The sequence below is a fragment of the Ochotona curzoniae genome, unplaced genomic scaffold (assembly GCF_017591425.1).
Source record: "Ochotona curzoniae isolate NIBS_2020 unplaced genomic scaffold, NIBS_Ocur_1.0 contig_3622, whole genome shotgun sequence".
Classification (NCBI taxonomy): Eukaryota; Metazoa; Chordata; class Mammalia; order Lagomorpha; family Ochotonidae; genus Ochotona; species Ochotona curzoniae.
The window spans coordinates 20557590-20580236 of NW_024465926.1; the positions used below are offsets into that span (position 1 = coordinate 20557590).

General features: G+C 51.4%; 2 protein-coding genes across 2 annotated transcripts; both read right to left on the reverse strand.

Annotated features, from left to right (window-relative positions):
• Positions 1–286: 286 nt before the first annotated feature.
• On the reverse strand, positions 287–5827 carry POLR2C (RNA polymerase II subunit C). Its single transcript, XM_040982644.1, has 9 exons — positions 5647–5827; positions 5483–5532; positions 3412–3480; positions 3228–3280; positions 2921–3049; positions 2596–2647; positions 1946–2114; positions 1725–1799; positions 287–945 (listed from the first exon to the last, which is right to left on the reverse strand). The coding sequence occupies exons 1-9, from the start codon at positions 5730–5732 to the stop codon at positions 801–803; spliced, it is 828 nt and encodes a 275-aa protein (XP_040838578.1). The 5' UTR covers positions 5733–5827; the 3' UTR covers positions 287–800.
• Positions 5828–7883: 2056 nt separating this feature from the next.
• Positions 7884–22615, reverse strand: COQ9 (coenzyme Q9). The gene is made up of 9 exons (XM_040982646.1): positions 22528–22615; positions 18953–19118; positions 17637–17772; positions 12630–12772; positions 12273–12357; positions 10783–10887; positions 9156–9311; positions 8812–8865; positions 7884–8518 (listed from the first exon to the last, which is right to left on the reverse strand). The coding sequence occupies exons 1-9, from the start codon at positions 22595–22597 to the stop codon at positions 8483–8485; spliced, it is 951 nt and encodes a 316-aa protein (XP_040838580.1). The 5' UTR covers positions 22598–22615; the 3' UTR covers positions 7884–8482.
• Between the last annotated feature and the right edge of the window lie 32 nt (positions 22616–22647).

Genomic DNA, 22647 nt, shown 5'->3' on the forward strand with positions numbered 1-22647 from the left:
GGCTGGCTCAGCTAGTGGCACGGTGACGCATGAAGGAGATTATGTTGTGCTCTTTATTGCCAAAAATAAAAACTTTTAAAAATACAATTTCTGTTAATCAATAACCCTTCCTTTCTGTAATGGAACTGTGGTTTTCTCCTGGCTGCCTAATTAGCTTGCACACAGTGCACCGCGTCAGGTTCAAGGCCTGAACTTTGACTACAGAGAAATACATGAGGTGCTCACTGCTCCTAGCCTGCCTTACCAAGCGATCAGGCCACCATTGGTTAAGTAGTTGGTCACCAACAAACATAAAACAGTCTGTTTATTTGCAGGGTCTAATGCTATGCCCAAATGGTGACTTCCCTAATTAGGGGCACCTGGAATTTGCAGGGTCAGTAGGCTGGCTGTGGGAAAAGGACAGGGTTACAGGCACACTGAATAAAGGTTCCAGCACCTAATTCTAACACCAACAGCCCAAGGTGCATCCATGAGCGAGCCTCCCCCTGCACAAGGGAGTTCATAGAGCTGGGAGAGGGCCAGCTCTTCACATGGACAGGCGAGCATGGATGCAGGATTCAGCAGACAGTTTGGGTCCTGGGTGGCAGGACTGGCCAAGGAAGGATGAACGTAAAGGAAACCAAGGCCCTGCCCAAGTCCAGTGATCTCTGGTCCTACACGACCACTCCCAGTTGTACTGGCACCCCCAACCACCTCACCCCCAAGAAATTCCAGCCATGGTAGTCCAGATCTCAGAGGGAGAGGAGCCTGAAATGCAGCTGAGGGTGGGGACCCCGGGTATCGAAGCAGGCAAGCTACAGCTAGTTGATGGTTAGCACATCACGCTGGATCTCGTGGCTCAACTGAGTCTGCAGATCACTTAGCTTCTTCTTCAGCCCGGAGAGTGCTGACAGCACGATGGTTTCGGGCCGCAGAGAGCCACAGGACTCCACGTTGTAGTAGAACCTAGATGGATCCAGTGACAGCCTTCACCAAGTGGCCTGCACAGCTTGTACTTCAGCTGTGGACCGTCTCCTCTCCCTCTGGCTCTGCTCTCTTCCCCACCCAGGAACTTGACTTTGTCCTAGGACTGACCTCCCTGCACATAAATGATATTGTGAAGGACCACAGAAAGATGGACCCTGAAACAGTCCTTGGTCTGAACTTCACACTGCGAGGCTGTGGGGAGGCTGGCAGGCAGAGACCACACATTGTGCTCCATACTCCTCACTATGGGGCCATGGTTAGGGTCAGCCCCTAGCAGTCAAGATGCCCACACTGCAGTGCCTCAGTTTAATTGCTGATTCCAAGTTCCAGCTTCCTGCTAATGCTCACTTTGGGAGACAGCAGTGATGGCTCAAGTACATGGGCTTCTGCACAGATGTGGGAGGCTAGCTAAGATCTAATTCCTGGCACCAGGCCTCCGCCCAGCTAGTCCTGGCTGTTGTAGCCATGGGAGATCTGGGTCTGCTTCTCAAATGTTATCGATACACAGATGTCTGTGCCTAGCTTGGTCCTGAAGTCTCTTTTGGGGCTACAAATGAGTGGTGAACAGCTAGGGAGGTGGAGAGGCCTGTTCTTATAGTGACCCAGAGGGGCACAGGCGCACAGCAAGGCTGTATTCAAGTGTTGGCATGCTCCATGTCTCCTCCCTACCCCCAGCTTATGCCAACTAGGACAGGACACAGCCTACTGCAGATCCGAGTTCTGAGACCCGTTCCCACATGCACGTGAGCACGTCTTACCTCTCTGGCTTGCCGTTGGGGTCGTAGGGAGCCTGGGACTCATCCTCGTCCAGCTCTGAGTACTCACTCTTGGGCCTAAGGTCAAGTACGGAGAAGCATGACTGCTGTGGCTACTCTGAAGGCAGCGAGTTCCTAGAATTCCTGCCCGTCTCTGTCCCCGTCAGTCACCTGTAGTTACCTCTCAGCCTGAACACCTGCCTCCACCTCGCCCAAAAGCTTACCATTCCTCGGGCTTGGGGTACACGGTGTGCCTCAGGGCATTATCTGGGTCGTATTCAAAAGCCACCCCTGCAGTGGGGTTCCACTTGGCATGTTCTTTGCCGAAGCCCTTTTTGGCGTAGGCTCGAAGCCTCAGCTCCTGGCCCTTTCTCAGCTTGACGATGAGGATGTCTGCAAGGAAAGCTATGAGTCAGCCAAGGGCTGGGCAGAGCGCAGTGATCTGAACATGGGCCCACAGTGCCTAGGGAGGTGACATGTGATGCAAACACAGGTCTGTAAAACCACTTTTCAGGGGCTGACACAATGGCTCAAGTGGCTAATCCTCCACCCTAAGCATGGGCATCCCATATGGATGCTGGTTCATGTCCTGGCTGCTCTATTTCCCATTCAGCTCCCTGCTTGTGGGACCTAGCAGCTGCGTGGGAGACCAGGAAAAAGTTCCTGGATCCTGGCTCAGCTTAGCTCAGGCTACTGTGGCCATTTGGGGAGTGAACCAGTGGACGGGAAAGCTTTCCCTTCAGCTCTTTATAAACCTGCCTTTCAAAAAAAAAAAAAAAAAGGAAGCCACTTTACAAGGAATCCGGCCAGCAGGACAGGCTGGGGCCTGTGCAGTGACAGGTCAGGAAGGTCCCTACTCCCCCACATCCCTTACCATCCTGCTCCACGTAGTCATTGGGGTCATTGTCCCGGTTCCGGGATGTCACCTGTAAGGAGCCCAAGCAGAGGCTGTGGTCAGCTGTGCATTTCAGCACCGAGGCTGCTGACTGTCCGAACAAGGAAGGGCCTTCTTCCTCCAACCCTGCCTCTGGAGTGGGGATGGCCTCCCCGAGGGCCCCCGCGTGACAGACCCCTTGGACACTCATACCCCACTTCAGCAGCCACTTCCTTTTTTACCCCACCAGCTGCTGCCCAAAAGGAACCAGCAGCAGACAGGGACAGGCCACATCTCCTCACGACCCACTGCCCTGGACACTGACCGGAATGACCCGAGGGCTGTTGGAGATGAGGTCTCGGGACGTCACGTGGCGGGTCTGATCTTCATTACAACGCACGTCGAGGGTGAACTCCACTGAGCACTCAGGGCAGAACTCTTCACAGGTGCAGTCCTGGGCAGGGGAGAGGTGGAGTGACCTCAGCAGAACCGGGACAGGGGTCTGCCCCAGGCTCTGTGCAACATCCCTCATTGACAGCACAGTCCGAGATGGCAGCGAGGTGCTAAGGAAAACTTCTGTGAGCCCTTGAGCCCCTTCCCCAGCATGCAATCTGGTCAGCCACGCAGCATACCCGAGAGTTCTGCAACTTGTCCACGATGTCGTCGCTAGTAAGAGGGATCAATCCTATGAGACACAGGAAACCACTTTTATCTAAGAGCCCCAAAGTCCCTCTGGGGGTGAAGGAGGCCTCCTCCTTTGAAGGCAGGCACAGCTCCCTCCTTCCAACACCCTCTCCAGCCCAGACCAGCACTCACCAAGCCTGTGGGCAATGAATTCATCATGAAGGACAGATGAATTGGCGTCGATCTGAACCCAGTCAATGGCTGCAACAGGTAGAAAGCAAGCAGAGTCGTAGTGAGGTTCTCACCAATGGCCACAGGGAAGACCCTAGGCCTGGCCACACAAGTGGGGGTGAGAGGAAGCTCCAGAATCTGCATCGACATGGCAACCACACAGCTGTTGTGCCCCACCTGCCTGCCCAGGTGCATTTCAAGCAAGGGCTGCACAACCCAGGTAGTGCTGACTGAGCAAGTACTATGGCCACAGGACCATGGCTCTCTGAGCTGCCGGCTCCTGTGAGAAGCAAATCCATCTGCTGTCCATGCCAATACCAGATATCCAGGGATCAGGCTGGTGAGATGGCTCAATTAGCTAATCCTCTACCTGAAAGTACCAGCACCCTGTATGGCACCAGTTTGTGTCCAGCTGTTCCAACTCCCATCCAGCTCCCTACTTGTGGCCTGGGAAGGCAGTAGCAGCAACAGAGGATGGTTCAAGTCCTTGGGCTCCTGAACCCATGTGCGAGACCCCGAGGGGGCTCCTGGCTTCAGACTGGCTCAGCGCCAACTGTTGAGGGCATTTGGGGAGTGAAGCAGTGGATGGAAGATCTAGCTTTCCGATTAGAATAAATCATTAAATATATATATCAGGAACACACATGATTTGGGTGGGCACTAACAAGCCAGAGAGATGCACAAAAACAATGCAGACTTCCAGGGAGACATACAAAAACAGCGTAGACTTCCAGCACACACCTCACGCTGTGACGCGATGACTGGCTCACCCAAATGAGTCTTTTCTTATTACTCAGCTGACAAATAGTTACTGATTTCCTTTATGGAAGAAGGCTCAAAGTCCTTGCCAGCCCTGAGCTGGCAAGAGGCTAAGGACTGTATGTATACACACACACACACACCTGATCTAAACTCACGTTTCACTTGTGTTAATAAGCCCAGAATTCAAATAGTCCTAGTGCCCAACTGTCAGGTGAGGGGTGTGGGCACTAGGAACAGAGGCCAAAAGAGCCCCATAGTCATGTCCCACCCCATGCTGCACAAGGACCAGGCCCCAGCTTCCCTGCCCCATCACACTTCCACCCTGCTCTGCCTCCTACCTTTCCCTTTCCCTTCCTCTAAGCTCCCTAAAGCCCAAGTCCGGCCTGCCCTTCAGGCTATACACCTGGGGTCACCCCTCCCCTCTCTTTATGTTTCCTCAACACCTGCAATATTTTGCTTGGTGTCCTAACTGTGTATCACCCTACCTCCAGCTTAGGGCAGGGCCTTGCGGTGTGGGGGTTCGGTACTAACTACAGAACTTGAAGTGGTCCGCAAAATGCTGCATCCTGACCCCTCGGTGCTGAGGCTCTGAGGCAGGACGCCACCAGGCACCCAAGCTGATTTAAGAAGCAACTGCAGGTGGAGGTGGCAGATACACCCTTGTTCTCCTCTTTCCCTACTATTTGGTGGATTTCATTTCCTTGAAAAGTCTAAACACTTAATGCTCCTGTGGTCATGATTTACCTTTTTTTTCTGAACTCTGAGCTGCCATGTGAGAAGTAGTCAGCACAGCCAGTGCAGCAAACACTGGGGCAGAGCAGCAAGAAACGGATCTTCCCACCTGTAGGTGCACTGCCTGGGTGCTGTCTGCGGGTTCCCCTGTCCCCTGCACTCTCTTTGTGAAGGCTCAGAGGATACAGTCCTGCTCTGAACAGCGGGGATACCCAGGAATCTCAAGCCTCGGGCACTTACGCCCTGCACACGACAAGACTCAGCAGGAAGTCATGGACCGGACTCTGATGTTCGCCATCAGCCCGGAGAGGGCCCAACAGGAGCCACGACAAACCCCGCAGCGCACCGCATTTGCGCATTTGCGCCCCCGGCACCCCCTGCTGAACCCAGGCTTCCCCGCACGGCTTCTGGAAGGCTGGGCGTTAAGCGGCTAGCAGGGCCGGTCTCCACTCCAACGCAGGGGGCGGCGGCACAGGCGGGCAGGGCCCTGCGGAGGGGCAGCTGGCAGTCCCGGCCAAGCGCCGTGCGACTCGCTTACCTATTATAGGCACCTCGGCGATGAAGACCCTCCGGATGGAATTGGCCACCCTGAAGGACGAAAAAAGCCAGCGGCGTTGAGAGTCCGGCGCCCCTCCTTCCCCAAAGCCCCAGCCCCGGGCGGCTCTGAAAGGGCACCCCCACCCCTTCCCTCGGCAGCCTTACGCCAGGTCAGTATTCTCGATGATGAATTTGACGTTCTCGTCCGTGAGCTCGGTGATGCGCACGGTGGGCTGATTGGCGTACGGCATGGCGAGCCTCCCGACCGCTCGGCCAGCCACCGGCTGCCCTCCTCTGCGCCTGCGCGGCTCTTCTACCGGAAGGCGGACGGCGCGGCGCCTCGCTACTTCCGCGAAGACGCACGAGCAGCGCCATCTGCTGGTCGGAGGTTGTCACTGCCCCGTGGCCAGCGTTTTCTGCCCACTCCTGTTTTAAACTTGCTCCAGGTTCCAGCACCTTGAGGGGAAGGTGATTTGGCAAACGTAATATGCCTTTGACTCAACAATAACGCTGCTAAGAATTCGTCCTGCCGAAATATTTACAATGTAAAGGTACATTCATGGCAGTACTGTTTGTAATAGCAAAAGATCAAAATTGGCCTAATGATAGAGACCTGGTTAAATACACAGAAACATTATGAAGCCTTCAGAAAGAAGGAAGCACGTTTGAACACCTTTAAAGTCAAATTTTAACAATGTGTGTCAGCTTCTAGTAAAGTATACTTGAACAATGGTGTATGTCTTTTTTTTAAAAGATTTTTTTTTTTTTTTTTTTTTACTGCGAAGTCAAATACACAGAGCGGAGGAGACAGAGAGGAAGATTTCCATCTGATGATTCACTCTCCAAGTGATAGCAACGGCTGGTGCTGCGCTGATCCAAAGCCAGGAGTCAGGAACTTCCTCCAGGTCTCCCACACGGGTGCAGGGTCCCAAGGCCTTGGGCCATCCTCGACTGCTTTCCCTGGCCACAAGCAGGGAGCTGGATGGGATGTGGAGCAGCCGGGATTAGAACCGGCGCCCATATGGGATTCTGGTATGTGTAAGACAAGGACTTTAGCTGCTAGGCTACCGCGCTGGGCCCAATGTATGTCCTTCTACCCACAAGTCTGAGTGGAAACTGCTGGGATGGACCAAAGCTCCTCAACATAAAGCATCATTCCGAGTCCAGTCTTTGCAGTGGGTCTAACAGCTCTTTACCTCTGCGTCACCTGTGTGTGCCACATGGTGTGTATACTCAAATAATACCAGTCTCCAAAACAGCCTCCTAAGGTTCAGCAGACTTTGGCAAATAGCAACTGCTCACAAGGTTCACCTTCACAAGGAGGAAGGGCACTCGAGGGTTCTAGCCCCAGTCTGGCCAGCTAATGAACTAACTATGGGCCTGATGCACCTGAGAAAAGCAGCAGCAGAAGTACAAGTCCTTGGCCCGTGCACCCACGTGGGAGACTCGGATGAAGCTCCTGAGTCCTGGCATTGGCTTGGTCTAGCTCCAGTCATTGCAGATATTTGGGGAGTTACCTAGCAGATGAAGATTTCTGCCTTTCCAAAAATAATTTTTGGATATTTATCTTTACTGGAAAGGCAGACCAGATTTATGGAGAGGCAAAAGAGAGAAGTATCCTCTGTGTGCTAGTCTACTCCCCGAATGGTCACAATGATTGGAGCTTAACCTATCCAAAATCAGGAGCCAGGAGCTTCCCCCAGGTCTCCCATGCGGGTACAGGGTCCCAAAGTCCTGGGCTGTCCTTCACTGCTTTTCCTAGGCCATACGTAGGGAGTTGGGTGGGAAACAGAACAGCTGGGACACAAACCAGCACCCACATAGGACTCTTGATTCCAAGGTGAGAATTTCGCCATTGAGCCGTTGCACCGGATCCCAAATAATAAATCTTAAAAAAAAAAATTATCTGCTGAGTTGTGTAATGGGTATGATGAAGGCTAAAGGAAAGAATGTGACGGAGCATGGGTGGCTACTGCAGGAAGTTTCCAGGGTGTTGATAACCAGAGAGGCGCACAGGAGGCCCCATGAAAAGCCCAGAGGGACTGGAGATCCACTTCTGACTCTCCATCAGTATTCAGCTGATGTGGGCAAGAAGGAGCAAAGCACAAAGCAGAGAGAAGTCAGGCAGATGACAAGGGAGCTCAGCCAGTGCACAGCCAGAGAAAATAATGGACTCAAACAATCTGCCCCTGAAATGGGACAGACAAGTGCAGCCAAGGGAATGAATGGTCTGAAAAGATCCTGCTGCCTCCATTTTATGACGAGAAGATCTGGGTCCACAGAGTTCTCCAATCACCCAGTAGCTTTTAGGTAGAACAGGACTAGAACTCGAGCCTCATCTACAACCCTGCCATTTCCCTCCTATCATAGTCCACTTGGAAATGAACTACATAAAACAAAAGTGCTGCAAACATATTTATTCTAATTTGTACAGACTTTAAATACTCTAACAATCCTGCAATCCGTGCTGATGTGATGTGACACCAGGCCTGGGACCACAGCTCTCCCCAGGCCAAGCATCACTGAACACCAGGAACCTGTCTCAGGTGAGGCAGCTGGCCGAGGGGGTCCCAGGAACGTCTCAGGATGCCTTGGTGAGCAGTGCCTGCACTGGGGGGTGCTGCCACCATCTGGTGACTTCTGGCCTTCACTCAGGCTTAGAGCCGCCCGCCAAGAGCATTTCTAGGAAGGTTAAGACGTGACGTGAGACCATGACGGGGACAAGCCGATTGAATGTCAATCACAGTCTCACTTCTCTAATCACCCTGCCTGGCAGCAGGGTGTCAGGCCTGACTGGGTGTCAGGAACCGAAGAGGCGACCCAATCCGGGGCCAGGGCCTGTCATCAGGTGCACTGTGGTTCCCAGGTGCTGCAGGGGGTTCCGGGAATTCTTCCAGGAGTCTCCATGAACACTCTCTTGGGTGGAAGGCATTTCATGCTCCCCACAGCCCTGCTCATCCACCCACTCACTTCCCTCCAGGCTCTTGAGCTTGTCCTTCCCTCACCGGCGCTGGTTTAGACCCGTCAAGTTCTTGAGCTGATACAGGGATGGAAACAGAGAGGTGAGGTTGTGCCTTAGGCCAGGAATCCAATGGGAGGGAGCAGGGTTTTCAAGGCAACAGCTGTGGCTATGGCGTCACAGCCTGGGCTCTCGGGATTTACAATGCATCTGGATGGCAGTGGGAAAATAAAGAGGTGGGACATGTGGGATCTGACCCAGGCTCAGGGTTACTAATAGCTGCCCACCATGTGAGGGCAGTGGCACATGCAGCAGCACTGCAAGGTGAGAATGGGTTGGGGGTGGGCAGGGATGAGCTGGACGGCACTCACCGTCACTGCAGCACCCATGAGTCCTTGCACCAGCGCCTCTCCTGTGGACTTCACCTAGAGAAAGACAGTCAGTGTCCCTTAAGGTCCCAACATGAGCTCAAAGGCGGGACAAATTGGAGTCAAGAGGGTCCTGTGTGCTGGAGAGCCCATGGATGTCCTGGCTATAAGCAAGGGTCTCAGGGAAGGGCTGGCTTAAGGGAGAACCATGCAGGGCAGGTGTCCAGGGAAGGGCGCCCTCTCCCCCAGACTGTTGGCTGAAGCCAATGCAAGGCAAAGCAGGAGGCCAGCTGTGGCCCACCAACAGTGTGCCTAGGAGGGTTCCAACGTGGCCAGCCCCCAGCTACCTGCTTAGCAGTGTGGCCCATGTTCATGGCATCGTTAATCCGGTTCTCCAGGAAGCGCCAAGTGTCCTCAAAGTCCGGGGAGGAGTCCTGCATCATCACCAGCTCCGTGGTGTTGTAGATGCCAGCCAGCACGGCCCGGCGTGTGTACCAGTTAAACTGCAAAATCATGCCCAGGGTACGTAGTTAGTAGCCACTGGCCCGGGTGCTTCAGGCTTTTAAAAAAAATTTCTGGGCCCGGCGCGGTGGCGCAAGTGGTTAAAGGTCCTCGCCTTGCACGCCCGGGATCCCATATGGGCGCCGGTTCTAATCCCGGCAGCCCCGCTTCCCTTCCAGCTCCCTGCCTGTGGCCTGGGAAAGCAGTCGAGGATGGCCCAAAGCTTTGGGACCCTGCACCCACGTGGGAGACCCGGAAGAGGCTCCTGGCTTCGGATCGGCATAGTATCGGCCCGTTGCGCTCACTTGGGGAGTGAATCATCGGACGGAAGATCTTCCTCTCTGTCTCTCCTCTGTGTATATCTGCCTTTCCAATGAAAAAATAATAAAAATAAATCTTTAAAAAAAAAAAAAAATTTCTTAAAAATTTTCTCTCCCAGCGGCCACAATGGCCGGAGCTGAGCCAATCCGAAGTCAGGAGCCAGGAATTTCGTCCAGGTCTCCCAGGCATGGCCGTGGCAGGCATTCAGAGAGTGAACCGGCCAAGGGAGCTCTTACTTTTTCAAAACTAGCTGGGAGATTCCGAATGCATGCTCTGGGCCTGGCCTCTGGGAGTCTGGTCAGTGGGGTGGAACACATGAGCACCAAATGAAACAGTGCTTTCCTGTCACTTCTGGGGCGGCCAACAAAAGCACCAAGTCTCAAGGCACCTGGGCCCCAGCAGGGCTGTGCTCAGCAGGTAGGACCACACGTTGGTGTGCTGCTCAGTGAAGTGAGGGCTGGGGCGGGAGTGTGCACAGAAACAGCACCCGGGTGCAATGAGGGCTTGACCTCTCAGCAGCTTCCACATGCCTGGCACGGCGCTCCTCAGAGGTCAGGCTCCGCAGCTCGCTGATTTCTAATTTGTTTCCTGCTGTCTCTGGATCTCCACTGGGAGGAAGTTTATTACAGCCCTTTGTTATTGCTGTGCTGAGAGCAGCCCAGCGCCCCCTCACCATGGAGTTCATCACTTCGCAATTTCTCTGGTGAAGGCAGACTTTTTACACTTCTGCCCACAAAAGTGAAGGCATTCATTAGGCAGAGCTTTCTCAGCATCTGTTTAAAGGGGCTTATTGATGTCTGTGAAGCATGTCAGGCTGGGGGGGGGGGGCTGTCCTGTCAAAGCAGGGGTGTCCCCAGGGCATTGTTTTCTCTCACTGCAGTCTAAGGAAGCCTGATGTGGAATCTGCACCTCTGACAGAGAGGAGACATGGCCACAGCAAGGGGCCCTGAGGCTTCCCTCAGGTCCCCAAAGCAGGCTTGGGGCCAGAACGCTGGTGCCTGGGGGAAGATGACCTGCATGCTACTCAGGCTGATGGAAGGACTTCACACTTCAGATGGCACCAATGCCACAGGCCCCCCCCCCCCCAAGGCACAGTGATCAAACAAATGTCACAAACTTATAGTGTTCCATGGGCTTGATGCAAGCACTTACATCAGTGGACTGGTCGCCAGCGTAATGCCACATATCATCCACCATGCTGGTGAGCAGGCTCAGGCTGGGTGGGATGTTGTGAGGGAGCAGCAGGATGCTGAGGGCCTGGGGACAGAGCGGCAGAGGAACAGGTCCAGCTGTGGGTAAGCACAGATGGAGGTGGCTGGCCTTACCTGGGAACCTGCCTGGCTCCAGTTTTCTGAGTCCCACTGTCTCCACCCACCATCTCCAACATCCCGGCAGCAGCAGCCCCTTCTGCGTACACCTGGCCCGACCACACAATCCATCCCTTGCACTTGGAATTGCAATGTAGACAGAAGAAGGGCTGCCCTGCCTAGGATTGCTATCAGCAAGGAGGAGAGAAGGCACCCATCCTCTGACACAGAGGACAAAGCAGAGACAGGAGCTAAGCTTGGGGGAACAAGTGCTCAGCCCCTGGCAAGCCCAGCAGCACTCCCTGATGTATCTTTGCGACATCACCATAAATGTCTCCCCTCCACCCCCATCCCCCCGTCCTTTTTTTTTCTTCATTGGTCTAGTTGACTTGTATTTCCTGAAACCAAAAATTCTTCAACTAACGCAAGTGATGGCCCAAAGCAGAGATCCTTCCCTTAGCTTTCCCAACAGGACATGGTCCAGCCATGTCCTGTGCCCTGGCTATGGCCTGTAGGAGGTAGACAGAAGTCCTGTACTGGCTGGGACATTCTCTTTTCAGGAAGCAGCCCAGAGGAAATGGCATGCTGAGCCTAGAAGGCAGTCCAGGGCCTACTTGAGCCTTTCCACTGCTTTGCCCACCAGGCAGAAGGGGCCAGGGATGTAAAAATGACTGTGGCAAGCACAAGCCAGTGACAGAAGTGACCCTCAACTGTCCTCCCTACGTGCCCAGCTTGGGGTGAGGCACACTACCCAGGTTCAAGTGTCTGTCACTGTATGTGTTCAAGTGTCTGTCACCTGCAGGACCGAAACTACACAAGCAATAGAGTGTTCCAGCCGGGCAGAGGACAGTGGCCGTCAGAGGCCCTCTAGCTTTTGATGTGCTTTAAAGAAAGGGCCACACTGCTGTGCTTTGAAACAGAGGAAAAAAGAGCTTCAGAAAAAGGGTTTGAAGGAGGCCTTGGGAATGACTACTCCAAGCTTCCAAGCATCACATCAACAATGGACCATGAAGTCCCAGTCCCTGGGATCTGAAACATGACAGGCCTCATTGAAGTGGTGATGGCCAGTGAAATTTCCTGACCATCCTATTCTCCAGGGACTCCTTCCCTCTCCCCCGGGTGTGTCTTTGTCCCCAGGCCACTCACAGTCCCAGAATCTCAGGGTGGCTCTTTGCTGCCCCCAAGGTTCAACCCTGACGACTAAGGACTACTGGCTGTATGGAGCGGACTGATGAGGTAGCTTCCCAACAGTAAGCAAAGCGCTCCGAGTAACAGGTGCAGCCCATGAGAAACCCGCGTGGGATTGTGGCTTTGGGGCCTGGACAGAGACTCTACCCGGGGCCAGTGCTCAATGTACGGGATCAGCATTCTCAGTCTGGTTTCCACTGCATCCCTCAGGAACTGGTCTGTCTTCCTCTTCCTGGAAGAGGGAAAAGAAAACAGTGTGTCTTTGGATCAGGGGCAGGGCGGGCACCACACTGTTTGCTCAGCCCTGGAGGAGGATGGCCCACCAGCTCCTCTCCATCAGCAGGCACAGGTGGAGTGCCAAGGGGCAGGAGGCTCAGTCCCATCAGAGCAACAGAGCTGCTCCACACTATTCTCCTTTGCCTCTGCTTGGATTGGCTTCCTGGGCACGGCTGGCGAAGCCCAGTCCTCAGCTGCCACCCTGCACAATAATGCCCTTGCACTCACTCTGCCTGGCCCAGCTGCACCAGTTTCTGTTCCTCTTCCAGCACACGGGTGAGCCGGGCGTTGCACTCAGTCACAAAATGCAGGATCAGCTCACTGCCATCGTTTCCAAACATGCTGGCCGCTGCACTGGAGAGACCCAGGGACTACAAAGGGGATAAGAAAACAGAAAGGTGGTGGGCAGGTGGGACGCATGCTGCCTGCTCAGCACAGTCGCCACACCTAGCAGCTGCTCCTCTTCTCTCTGGTGCCTGGCGAGCTGACCACCAGCAGTCCCTCTACCGTCTAAGTTCCCCTGCTGGGCACCAAGCAAGGAATCCATGTGTGGGGAACGGAGTCCACAGCAATGAGCTCAGGAATGGGGACATTTGGAACTAAGAGGCCACCTAGGATTTTGCCAGTACTGAGCTGCTGAGCTGCATTTCTTTGTGTGAAGGAAGATCACCAGGAAGAAAGCAAGGCTGAGATGCTGGAAGGGATCACTTTACTGCCTGGCATGTATTGGCTCCCTGCCCTTCACAATAGCGCCACCCAGTGAGTGTTGTTAGCAGCCACATTTTACCAGTAAGGACCTCAGACACATAAATTTGCTGCATGAAGTATTGGATTATTCTCGGATGCAAAGCTGCCCTTCTAGACTCATCTGGGGACGCAGGCTCTGGGGCCCACAAACCCCATTCCTGGCTCCCGTTCAGGCTCTGCCACAGGGTTATTAGTGGAGGCTGCAGGAGGAAGGGACTTGCTTCTTCTTGTTTACTTCCTGTCTGCATGTCATATATTTACTACTTTTTTTAAAATTGTCTATTTAAAAGGCAGGTTTAGAAAGAGAAAAAAGAGGAGGAAAAAGAGAGGAACAGAAACAAAGAGTTTTTCCATGTTTCACTCCCCAAATGGACTCGATGGCTGGAGGTAGTCTGATCCCAAGCCAGCAGTCAGGAGTTTCTTCCAGTCTCTCACTGGGTTCAGGGACCTAAGTCACTTGGCACATCCTCTGCTGCTTTCCTAGGTACATTAGCAGGGAGCTGGATCGTAACTGGAGCAGCTGGGACTTCAAGTAGTGTGTGTCCAAGTTGGTAACACGAGCGGCTTTACCTGTATATCACCATGATAGTCTTTGTTTACTTCTTGTCTGTCTGGCTGCAGTATCAGCCCAGCGATATGTCTTCACCCAGGAAAACAGTGGCTGACAACAGTGTGTAGTTTCCCGACACTTGGCGGAACTAGTTTCATCAAGTCACCACCTTTTTGCTGTCTTCCTAATCAGGCACCGCCTTCCAGGTCAGGTGCCAGCCCCAAAGGACAGTCCCTTTAAGCTCAGAGACACTACTGCAAACAGGGCAGTGCCCCTTCCTTGAGGGGAGGTCTGAGGGTCTCATCAGGGGACCCACCTGCAGCCCCTAGCTGGAACCAGTCCGACTCTCCCTCCTGTTTTTGGCCCTGGTGATGGAGCTGCTGGTTATAGCTGCTAGCTCCGCAGCACCCTTAGGGTGTTCTGTGTGCCTCTGCACCTGGCTAACAAGTCCTTGTACTAAACTTTCTATTCCCGTAACTGGTGTGGTTTCTGTCTTCTGACTCAACCCTGACCAACACACTCCCTGAAAAGCAATTCTGCTCCTTGGAATTTATCCTAAAGAAAAGAATTAGAAACGTACCCAAATGATGTTGTACAAACAAGTCTATAGCACCCCTGTGAAGATGTGCATACATCTAGTTAACCAAATGCTCAGTCTGAACAGATTTTTCCATATAATCCCATTATGTTTTTTCCCTCTACCCATTCCACCACTTTCTGTACTGAATCTTAAAGAGTTTTTGTCTCCTGACCTTTCCCAGCCTTGGGTCCATGAGACGACTGCATCTATTTCACAGAAAAACAAGAGCCACCCTCTGAGATGCCTGCAACATGCTTCGAGAAAATTGCCCTTAGCATTTTCTCCAACTGTGTGCTTGTTACACTGAAGGCCAGTCTTTTCATATGTTTCTAGAGTTCCTCATCCTTGCCTTTAAGAAGCTGCAGGCAGGGGCAGGCGTTCAGCCTAGTAATGAAGAAGCTGGCTAACATGTTACATCCCATATCAGAGCACCTGATTTGATTTCCAGCTCCGGCTTCTCACTAAGGCAGATCCTGGGAAGCAATGATGACAAATCAAAGTAACTGAATTCCTGCTGCCCCTGTGTGGCTCCTGGATTGAGTTCCTGGCTCCTGGTCTAGTCCCAACCACGATGGGCAATTGGGCAGTAAATCAGAGCATTCTGTCTGTCTGCTTCTCCAAATAAATAGTCCAACTTCTGTAAGAAGAAAAAGCAACCCCAGACTTCTGGTTTTGCCTATTTTCTCATCTAGCTTCACTCTCATTTCTGTTTCTATACTCTTCCCATCAGCATCCAGTCACACTCTCACTTCCCTCACATCTCCCCTGCCCAGTACACCCCAGGTCCCATCTACCCTTCACGGTCAAGTGCCTCTCCAGCTCCTCACCTGTACTCACACCTCCTCCCATTCCAAAGCATGTCTGACTCAGCACTCCGCCCAACACTACTGCTGTAATATCAGGGTTTCCCTCCTAGGTCCACTCTCCTACTGTGCCTCCAATATCAGGGTGCTCAAACTCCAACTCTTGAACTGTCACAGTTGCAGGTGGATCTAGAACACTCTCTCCCGTGACACTCTGGCCTGAGGAAATCTTGTTCCTTTCCCTAGTTTATCATCACATGCATATCCTGATAATGCCCAAGTGTAGTATTCAGTCCAGTTGTCCCCTCCAGTTCCAAACCTGTGTGCTTGATGCCTCCAATGAGTTGACTCAAAAATCCCTCCTACTCAGCAAGCTCAAGACTGTATCCATCTTCCCCTAAACCCTGTCCTCTTCGAATAGTCCCAGTTTTAGCAAATAACAGCCCTACATACCCACCTGCCCCTGGCCACTCTGGTGGTGCTATTCCATCACTCTCTCCCAGGTTCATCTACCACCAAATTTAGCAGGATAACCAGCTAAACAGTGTGGCTCTAGACCAGACCACCTTCTCCCTGCTGGATGATTGACGGGTGCCCCCAATGACTCTTGCTTCCTTCCAACCCATCTCTCATCCAGCAGCCAGAATGGACACAGGAAGTGCCAAACTTAATCTCGTGTCTTCAAGTACTCTTAGAGTAAAAGCCTAGCTCCTTGAGCTTGAGAGCTTTGCCTGATGCTGCTTCCACTGACATTTCTCATCTTAAGGCTTCTAACAGCAGGTGTCTTCCCTTTCTGCACCTGCCAGCTCTCCATTTGAACTTGACCACTCCCTTCTGCCACCAGAAAACCAGCCAAAGTCTATTCGTGCCTCATTTCTCAGCTCAAAGATTCTCTTCTATCCTGCCCCATGCTGGAGCAGGTACCTCCTGGTTTGTCTCAATGGCACCTTTGCTTGATAGTACACATCATGCATGCATTTGTTAATGTCACTAGATTGAAGTTCAACAGGGGCAGAGACCATTCTACCATGACTGCTACCATGCTGCCAGCATCTAGCACAGCATCTAATAAACACTGCTTGCTCAATAAACACTGACATCATAAATGAGTAATAATTTTTAAGGACGGACAGTATTAAAATGACAGCAAAATCTTTGATCATGAACGGTTTTATGTTCTTCTTTACATCTGCTTGTACTGTTTGAAGTTTTCTAAATGGGGCCTGGCGCAATAGTGTAGTGGTTAAAGTCCTCGCCTTGCAAGTGCCGGGATCCCACATGGTCGCCGGTTCTAATCCTGGCAGCCCTGCTTCCCATCCAGCTCCCAGCCTGTGGCCTGGGAAAGCAGTCGAGGATGGCCCAAGGCTTTGGGACCCTGCACCCTCGTAGGAGACCTGAAAGAGGCTCCAGGCTCCTGGCTTTGAATTGGCTCAGCTCTGGCCATTGTGGCTGCTTGGGGAGTGAACCATCAGATGGAAGATCTTCCTCTCTGTCTCTCCTCCTATCTGTATATCACCTTTCCAATAAAAATAAATAAATCTTAAAAAGAAAAAGCTTTCCAAATGAATACACAGCAGAGTCACAGATGACACAGACATGTCATTAATACGTCTGTTACTGTGTGCTCTTGGGAGAGGATGTAACAGAGGATTAAGAACATCAGCTGAATTTCATGGCACTGGATCAAACCAAAATTTGTAGTGATGGCATCCCATATGTTAGGTGATTGGAGACTTGCCTGTTCCACTTCTGATCCAGCTCCCTGCTAATGCACCTGGGAAAGCAAGGAAAGCAATAGAGGATGATCCCATACAGACCCTTGAAGAAGTTGATTTTGGACAGGTTAGCTGCAGCCATTGAGGCCATCTGGGAAGTGAACGAGTAGATCGAAGATATCGCTTTTTTTCTTTTCAAATAAACAAACAAATAAATCTTTAAAATAAAGTTAGTGGACCTGGCGTGATAGCCTAGTGGCTAAAGTCCTTGCCTTGAGCATGCCGTGATTCCATATGGGTGCTTCTTTTTCTTTTTTTTTTCTTAATTTGTATGGGCACTGGTTTGTACCCTGGTGCCCCACTTTCCTTCTGGCTCACTGCCTGTAGCCTGGGAAAGCAGCAGAGTATGGCCCAAAGCCGTTGTGGCCACTAGGGGAGTGAACCAGCAGGTGGCAGATCTTCCTCTCTGTCTCTCCTTCTTTTTATAAATCTGACTTTTCAATAAAAATAAATAAATCTTCCAAAAAAAAGTAAGTCAGTGTGAATCATAAACTGATGATGTGTGATCCATGTGTGTTCTTTTGGGATGCATAACAACCCAGTGCTTCTGGTGATCAGTGGTGCCTCAGGGTCAGTTCTGCTCAGACAACGCTTGCCTAGTAAGCTGCCTTTAGAACCTAATCCCCTGGTCCACTGTTTTCATATTTAAAAAAATAAACTCAATTTCCCACTCTACTGGAGAAAAAAACCAAAAATCACAGAAAACTCTTGTGGTCCCAAGAAGTGTGCAGCTGTGCTGGAGGCAGGTCCAGGGCGGGCTGGCCCTCTCTCCCCACGTACCTGGGCTCCCTGGGCAATGGCCTCTGCTGTCCACCCGTGGGCAGGCACGAACTCCAGGGCTGCAGTCAGGATGCGGTGCTGCAGCTGCTCCTCACTCTCATGGTCCTCGTCTTCCTCGCCACTCTGGTCTGTGTACCTGCAACAGGGGACAGAGGCCAGCCTGCTTAATCACTGCCTCATGCCCGTCACGCAGGATGGGCCTGAGCAGGCACAAGAGGAGTGGAAGCTCCCGGAAGTACATGCTGTGAGGTCACATGCCTTGGCGACATGGAGGCTTTGACGTGTCACCCTGCCTGTGCACAGGAAGAAGGGCCCAGGGAGTCGAGCACGTGTGATGCCCAGGCAGTGCTCCCACAGCCCTCGGAGTCCCCTGTGCTCAGTCCTCGGCATGCTGGGTTCACAGGGTTGTTTTTAGCTATATTTGCACCAGACTGTAAGTTTATAAGGCAGGGGCAGTAATTGTATTATTCATAAGGTTTGGTCCATAATAAAGCCTTACAAATTTTTTTTTTTTTTTGAGTGATTCTTTCCAGTCCTTAAGACCCATGCAGGTCTTTCATTTTTTTTTAAAGATTTATTTTATTTTTTTTTTTTAATTGGAAAGTCACATATACAGAAAAGACAAACACAGACAGCAGACCAGATTTATGGAGAAGACAGAGAAAGATCTTTCATCCACTGGCTCACTCCCCAAATGGCTGCAACAGCTGAAGCTGGGCCAATCTGAAGCCAGGAGTCATGTGCTTAACAGGTCTCCCATGCAGATACAGGGTCCCAAGCCTTTGGGCTGTCCTGCTTTCCCAGGCCACAAGCAGGGAGCTGGATGGGAAGCAGGGCCACTGGGATTAGAACGGGCAACCATGTGGGATCTCAGCATGTGTAAGGCGAGGACCTTAACCACTACACTATTGCGCTGGGTCCAAAAAGAATTAAATTTTTAAAAATACAAAAAAGGATGTGTGCTTTGAGTGACATTTTAAAAGTTATGTGAGAAGCAGGTTATGCAATGGCATGGAGTGTTATTGATATTATGTATATGCATACATTTATAAATGAAGCATGCTAAGAAAGTTACCAGGGTAAGAACCTGTGTGTGCACACACACACACACACACCCTTTCCATCCATGTTTTAGGGTCATTTTTGCTTTATTTTTGTGAACCACTTGTGCTGTCTAGGTGTTTTAGAAAGTACAGACACCACGGGAGTCAAACAATGTACAGCTAGCCTTGGAATCTGAGGGAGGGGAAGAGGCAGGTACAGGGGGCGTCACCCAGGCACACTCAGGACAGACTGGGTAGGGTTCTGTCACCTACCTGGGCGGTGAGCGAGTCGACTCTGGAGTGGGCTTCTCTGCCCCCGGTGCCTCTGGATGCTGAGAAAAGGATGGGGAAGGCTGCTGCCTTTGCTCTTCTGAAGACCTCAGCCCCACAGCAGAGGCCTGGAAGCCACGAGACAACAGGAGTGGGCGGCAGCGGGACACTAAAACAGAAATGGGGTTTGATCAGTCAGGGCTGTTGGCCAGTGAATGCCCAGTGAGAAACAGAAGGCAAGAAGCATGAGCAGGGCACAACCCTCCAGAACCATGGACCCAGTGTTGCGTCCCACAAACATCCCAGGCAACCTCAAAGCCCAGGATTTGATGTGCTGACAAAAGTAACGAGTCAGGGAACAGATCTGGCTGGTGTCTACCACCTGCTAGTCACATGGTAACAGGCAAACTGTTTCACTCCAACATGCAGAATTGGAAATCTGCCACTTTTGGGTAATAATCTCTATTTGCTCAATGGGCATGTTTTGATGTCTGAGCAAAAAAGTGAAAGTCATTGGGCCCAGCACAGGCTAAAGTCCTTGTCTTGAGCACACTGGATCCCATATGGGCACTGATTCTAATCCCGGCAGCCTCACTTTCCATCCAATTCACTGCTTGTGACCTGGGAAAGCAGTCAAGGACGGCCCAGAGCCTTGGGACCCTGCGCCCACGTGGGAAATCCAGATGAAGCTCCTGGCTCCTGGCTTCAGATCAGCTCAGCTCCGGCCATTGCGGTCACTGGGGGAGTGAATCATTAGACAGAAGATCTTCCTCTCTATCTCTCCTCCTCTCTATATATCTGGCTTTGCAATGAAAATAATTAAGTCTTTACAAAAAAAAAGTGAAAATGACTTGAAAATGCCAAGATGAGAGCAGGGCAGCAAGGGCACAGAGCGGGCGTTAGGGTGCAGGCCCGACCTCGTGGGGCTTACACAGCATCTCTGGGTATGCCACTAATGTCTGTGTTTGCAAAGTCACCATATGCCTCTTGCTTTCAGGGATGCTGACAAGTGTTTTCCTAAGCATAAACTCAAACTATTTGTTTCTGTCCCACATTTTATTATAAAACAGATAAGGAGAGCTACATACCCCCACAGGCTCCATCTCATCACCAGTCTTTACATACTGCCCACTTGCTTGCTGCGGGTCTTCACAGTCCTCATGCTGAACACTTTTACACATACACCCTGAATGGGGACTCAGTGTGCCCTGTTCCTGTGAGGGGCTATGGGCACACAGCAGGCTGCACGGCTCTTAAGTGTGTCACCCTGAGTTTGAGCCAATGCATACCTGTCCCGGTGCAGAGGGAGACCACCCCTGCCTGTCCAGAAAGCCCCACTTGCCCCTTCACAACCATTCCTCACCTACACTGCTTTTTCCCCACTGCTCAAGTTTTTCAACCCAGGTTTTTGCTTGTCTTAGTTTTGTGTGTCCTCAGATTTCATTTTTTAAAAAATGTGTTTTATATTTACTTGAAAGGCAGGTTTACAGAAGGCACAGACAGGAAGATCTTCTATCTGCTGGTTCATTCCCCAAATGGCCACATGGCTGGAGCTGGCTGATGTGAAACCAGAAGCTTCCTCCAAGTCTCCCACTTGGGTTCAGGGCCCAAGGACTTGAACCATCTTCTGTTGCTGCTGCCTTCCTAGGTCACAAGCAGAGAGCTAGATTGGAAATGGAGCACCTGGGACATGAGCCAGCACCGTTATGGAATGGCAGCGCCACAGGCAAAGGATTAGCTTCCTATACCACAGTGATGGCCCCTCAATGTACTTTTTCTAGACGGCATTTTTCACTTAGTATATTTTTGAGACTGATTATATTGTGCCAATCAGATCTGACAGAGGTTTCTTCTTTAACTCAAGCTAGGTTCTTTCGACTCCTTTTTCTTTTTTTTAAATATTTATTTTATTACTATTATTTTTTTATTGGAAAGTCATATATACACAGGAAAGCCAGAGAGGAAGATTTTCCATCTTTTGATTCACTCCCCAAGCAATTGCTGCTAGAGCTGCATCAATCCAAAGCCAGGAGCCCAGAGCCTCTTCTGGGTCTCCCAAAAGTGGTGAAGGATCCCAAGGTTTTGGGCTATCCTTGGCTGCTTTCCCAGGCTACAAGCAGGGAGGTGGATGGGAAGTGGGTTGCAGGGATTAGAACTGGGGCCCATATGGGATCCCAGCGCTTGCAAGATGAGTACTGTAGCTGCTAGGCTACAGCACAGGGCCTCTGCCTCCTTTTCCTAACAAGACTTACTTTGGCCCATAAAGAGTTAGTTGCTAAAATGACTCAAACCCCCTTAGAATTACTGCCTGAGAAAACTCAAGACCAGCAAAAAAAAAAAAAAATTTAACTGTTTCTGCTAACATTTGAGGACAAGATCTCTCTTCCTGTGGGAAGAAAACCCCAGCTTTGGTCAGGCCAGCTAGAGCACACAGTGAGATGTACAATCTCCTCTTTCCTTAACTTTCAGCCCTTCTCCCTCCACTCCTTCAAGTACCCAGACTTTTTCTAACAGGTACCTGCAAACTCCTCCAACTTTTACCCATTATAGTTTCCAGGCCACTTCCACATTGCAAAATGTATTTCTCATGCTATGCACACCTTTGGCTATTATAAATAAAGTTGCTATGAACACACTTCTCGTAAACTCACTTTTTGGCCAACTTTTTGGCAAACTCATGCATTCATTACTGTTGCGTAATACTTAACGCAGGGATCAATTTTACTAAAGATATTTAAATTGGTCTTTTGTCTTAAAAAAAATAAAGGATTCACCTTTTGCCAAAAAACAAAAACCCACAAAAAATACCACACAATAACTCAGGAAACACTGGTTTTAAAGGAAATAGAAGATGCATGTAAAAATAACAACATTTTTGTTACATGCACAGAAAAAACTAGAGGAAATATCCAAAAAATTTGGGAATTGGGGAGGTCGTGAAGAATGGTCGTGGATCCCAGCAGGGGAGAACCACAGGGGCGATGCCTACGTCCATGCATTCATGCAGCCATTCTATTTATGAAAGATGACAGCCGTTTTTCCACTGACGCAGTGATACAAAATTTCCTCTTTAAAACTCCATTTCTCAGAACTCACGCATAGAAGTAAAAATACGCAGAACACGGTAGCAAAGGTGGTAAGAGAATTGCACAGAATTAGTGCAGTGGTGGTGGGGAATGTCTGGCTTTAGGGAAATCACGGTTAGGTGCTTCAATCTTATCCAAGGATCCTGGCCCAGGCGTTTGGCGGAGGAGCCGAGACTGGGTCGCAAAGTCAGATCCGCAGCCGCCGAGCTGCGTGACCTTGGGCGCTCCCAACCCTCTCGAAGGCTCCGTTAGCTCCAAGATCCGGGGTTGACAAGTCCTGCTCTGTAGCTCTTGTCCCTCACAGCTCACGAATAAAGACCACAGCGGACCAAGGAGCTCGCGACGCCGGCGGGGGCCACCGCGCGGACGCCCTTGACCTCACCTTGCTCGCCGGCCGCCACGACGGCCTCTTTTCTCGTCCCCACACCTAGCCCCAGCCGCTTCACGCCTCCTCCCTGCTCCTCCCTTTCCCCGACTCAGCCTCCGGCTCACCCGGCAGGCACCGCAACTGTAGCAACCTCCAACCCGCCCGGCCCAGCACGCCGGACACTGCCGCCGCCATCTTGGAAACGGGCACGTCACTGGCGGTGACGCAATGAGCAGCGTCAAGGC

Coding starts and splice junctions, on each gene's coding strand:
- POLR2C (XM_040982644.1), bottom strand. CDS start 5,732: ATGCCGTACGCCAATCAGCCCACCGTGCGCATCACCGAGCTCACGGAC. Junction 3,481..5,482: donor CGCCGAGGTGCCTATAATAG/GTAAGCGAGTCG, acceptor TACCTGTTGCAG/CCATTGACTGGGTTCAGATC. Junction 3,281..3,411: donor ATTCATTGCCCACAGGCTTG/GTGAGTGCTGGT, acceptor TGTGTCTCATAG/GATTGATCCCTCTTACTAGC.
- COQ9 (XM_040982646.1), bottom strand. CDS start 22,597: ATGGCGGCGGCAGTGTCCGGCGTGCTGGGCCGGGCGGGTTGGAGGTTG. Junction 17,773..18,952: donor TCGACTCGCTCACCGCCCAG/GTAGGTGACAGA, acceptor CCCCTGTTGCAG/GTACACAGACCAGAGTGGCG. Junction 8,866..9,155: donor TGGGCCACACTGCTAAGCAG/GTAGCTGGGGGC, acceptor GTCTTTCTCTAG/GTGAAGTCCACAGGAGAGGC.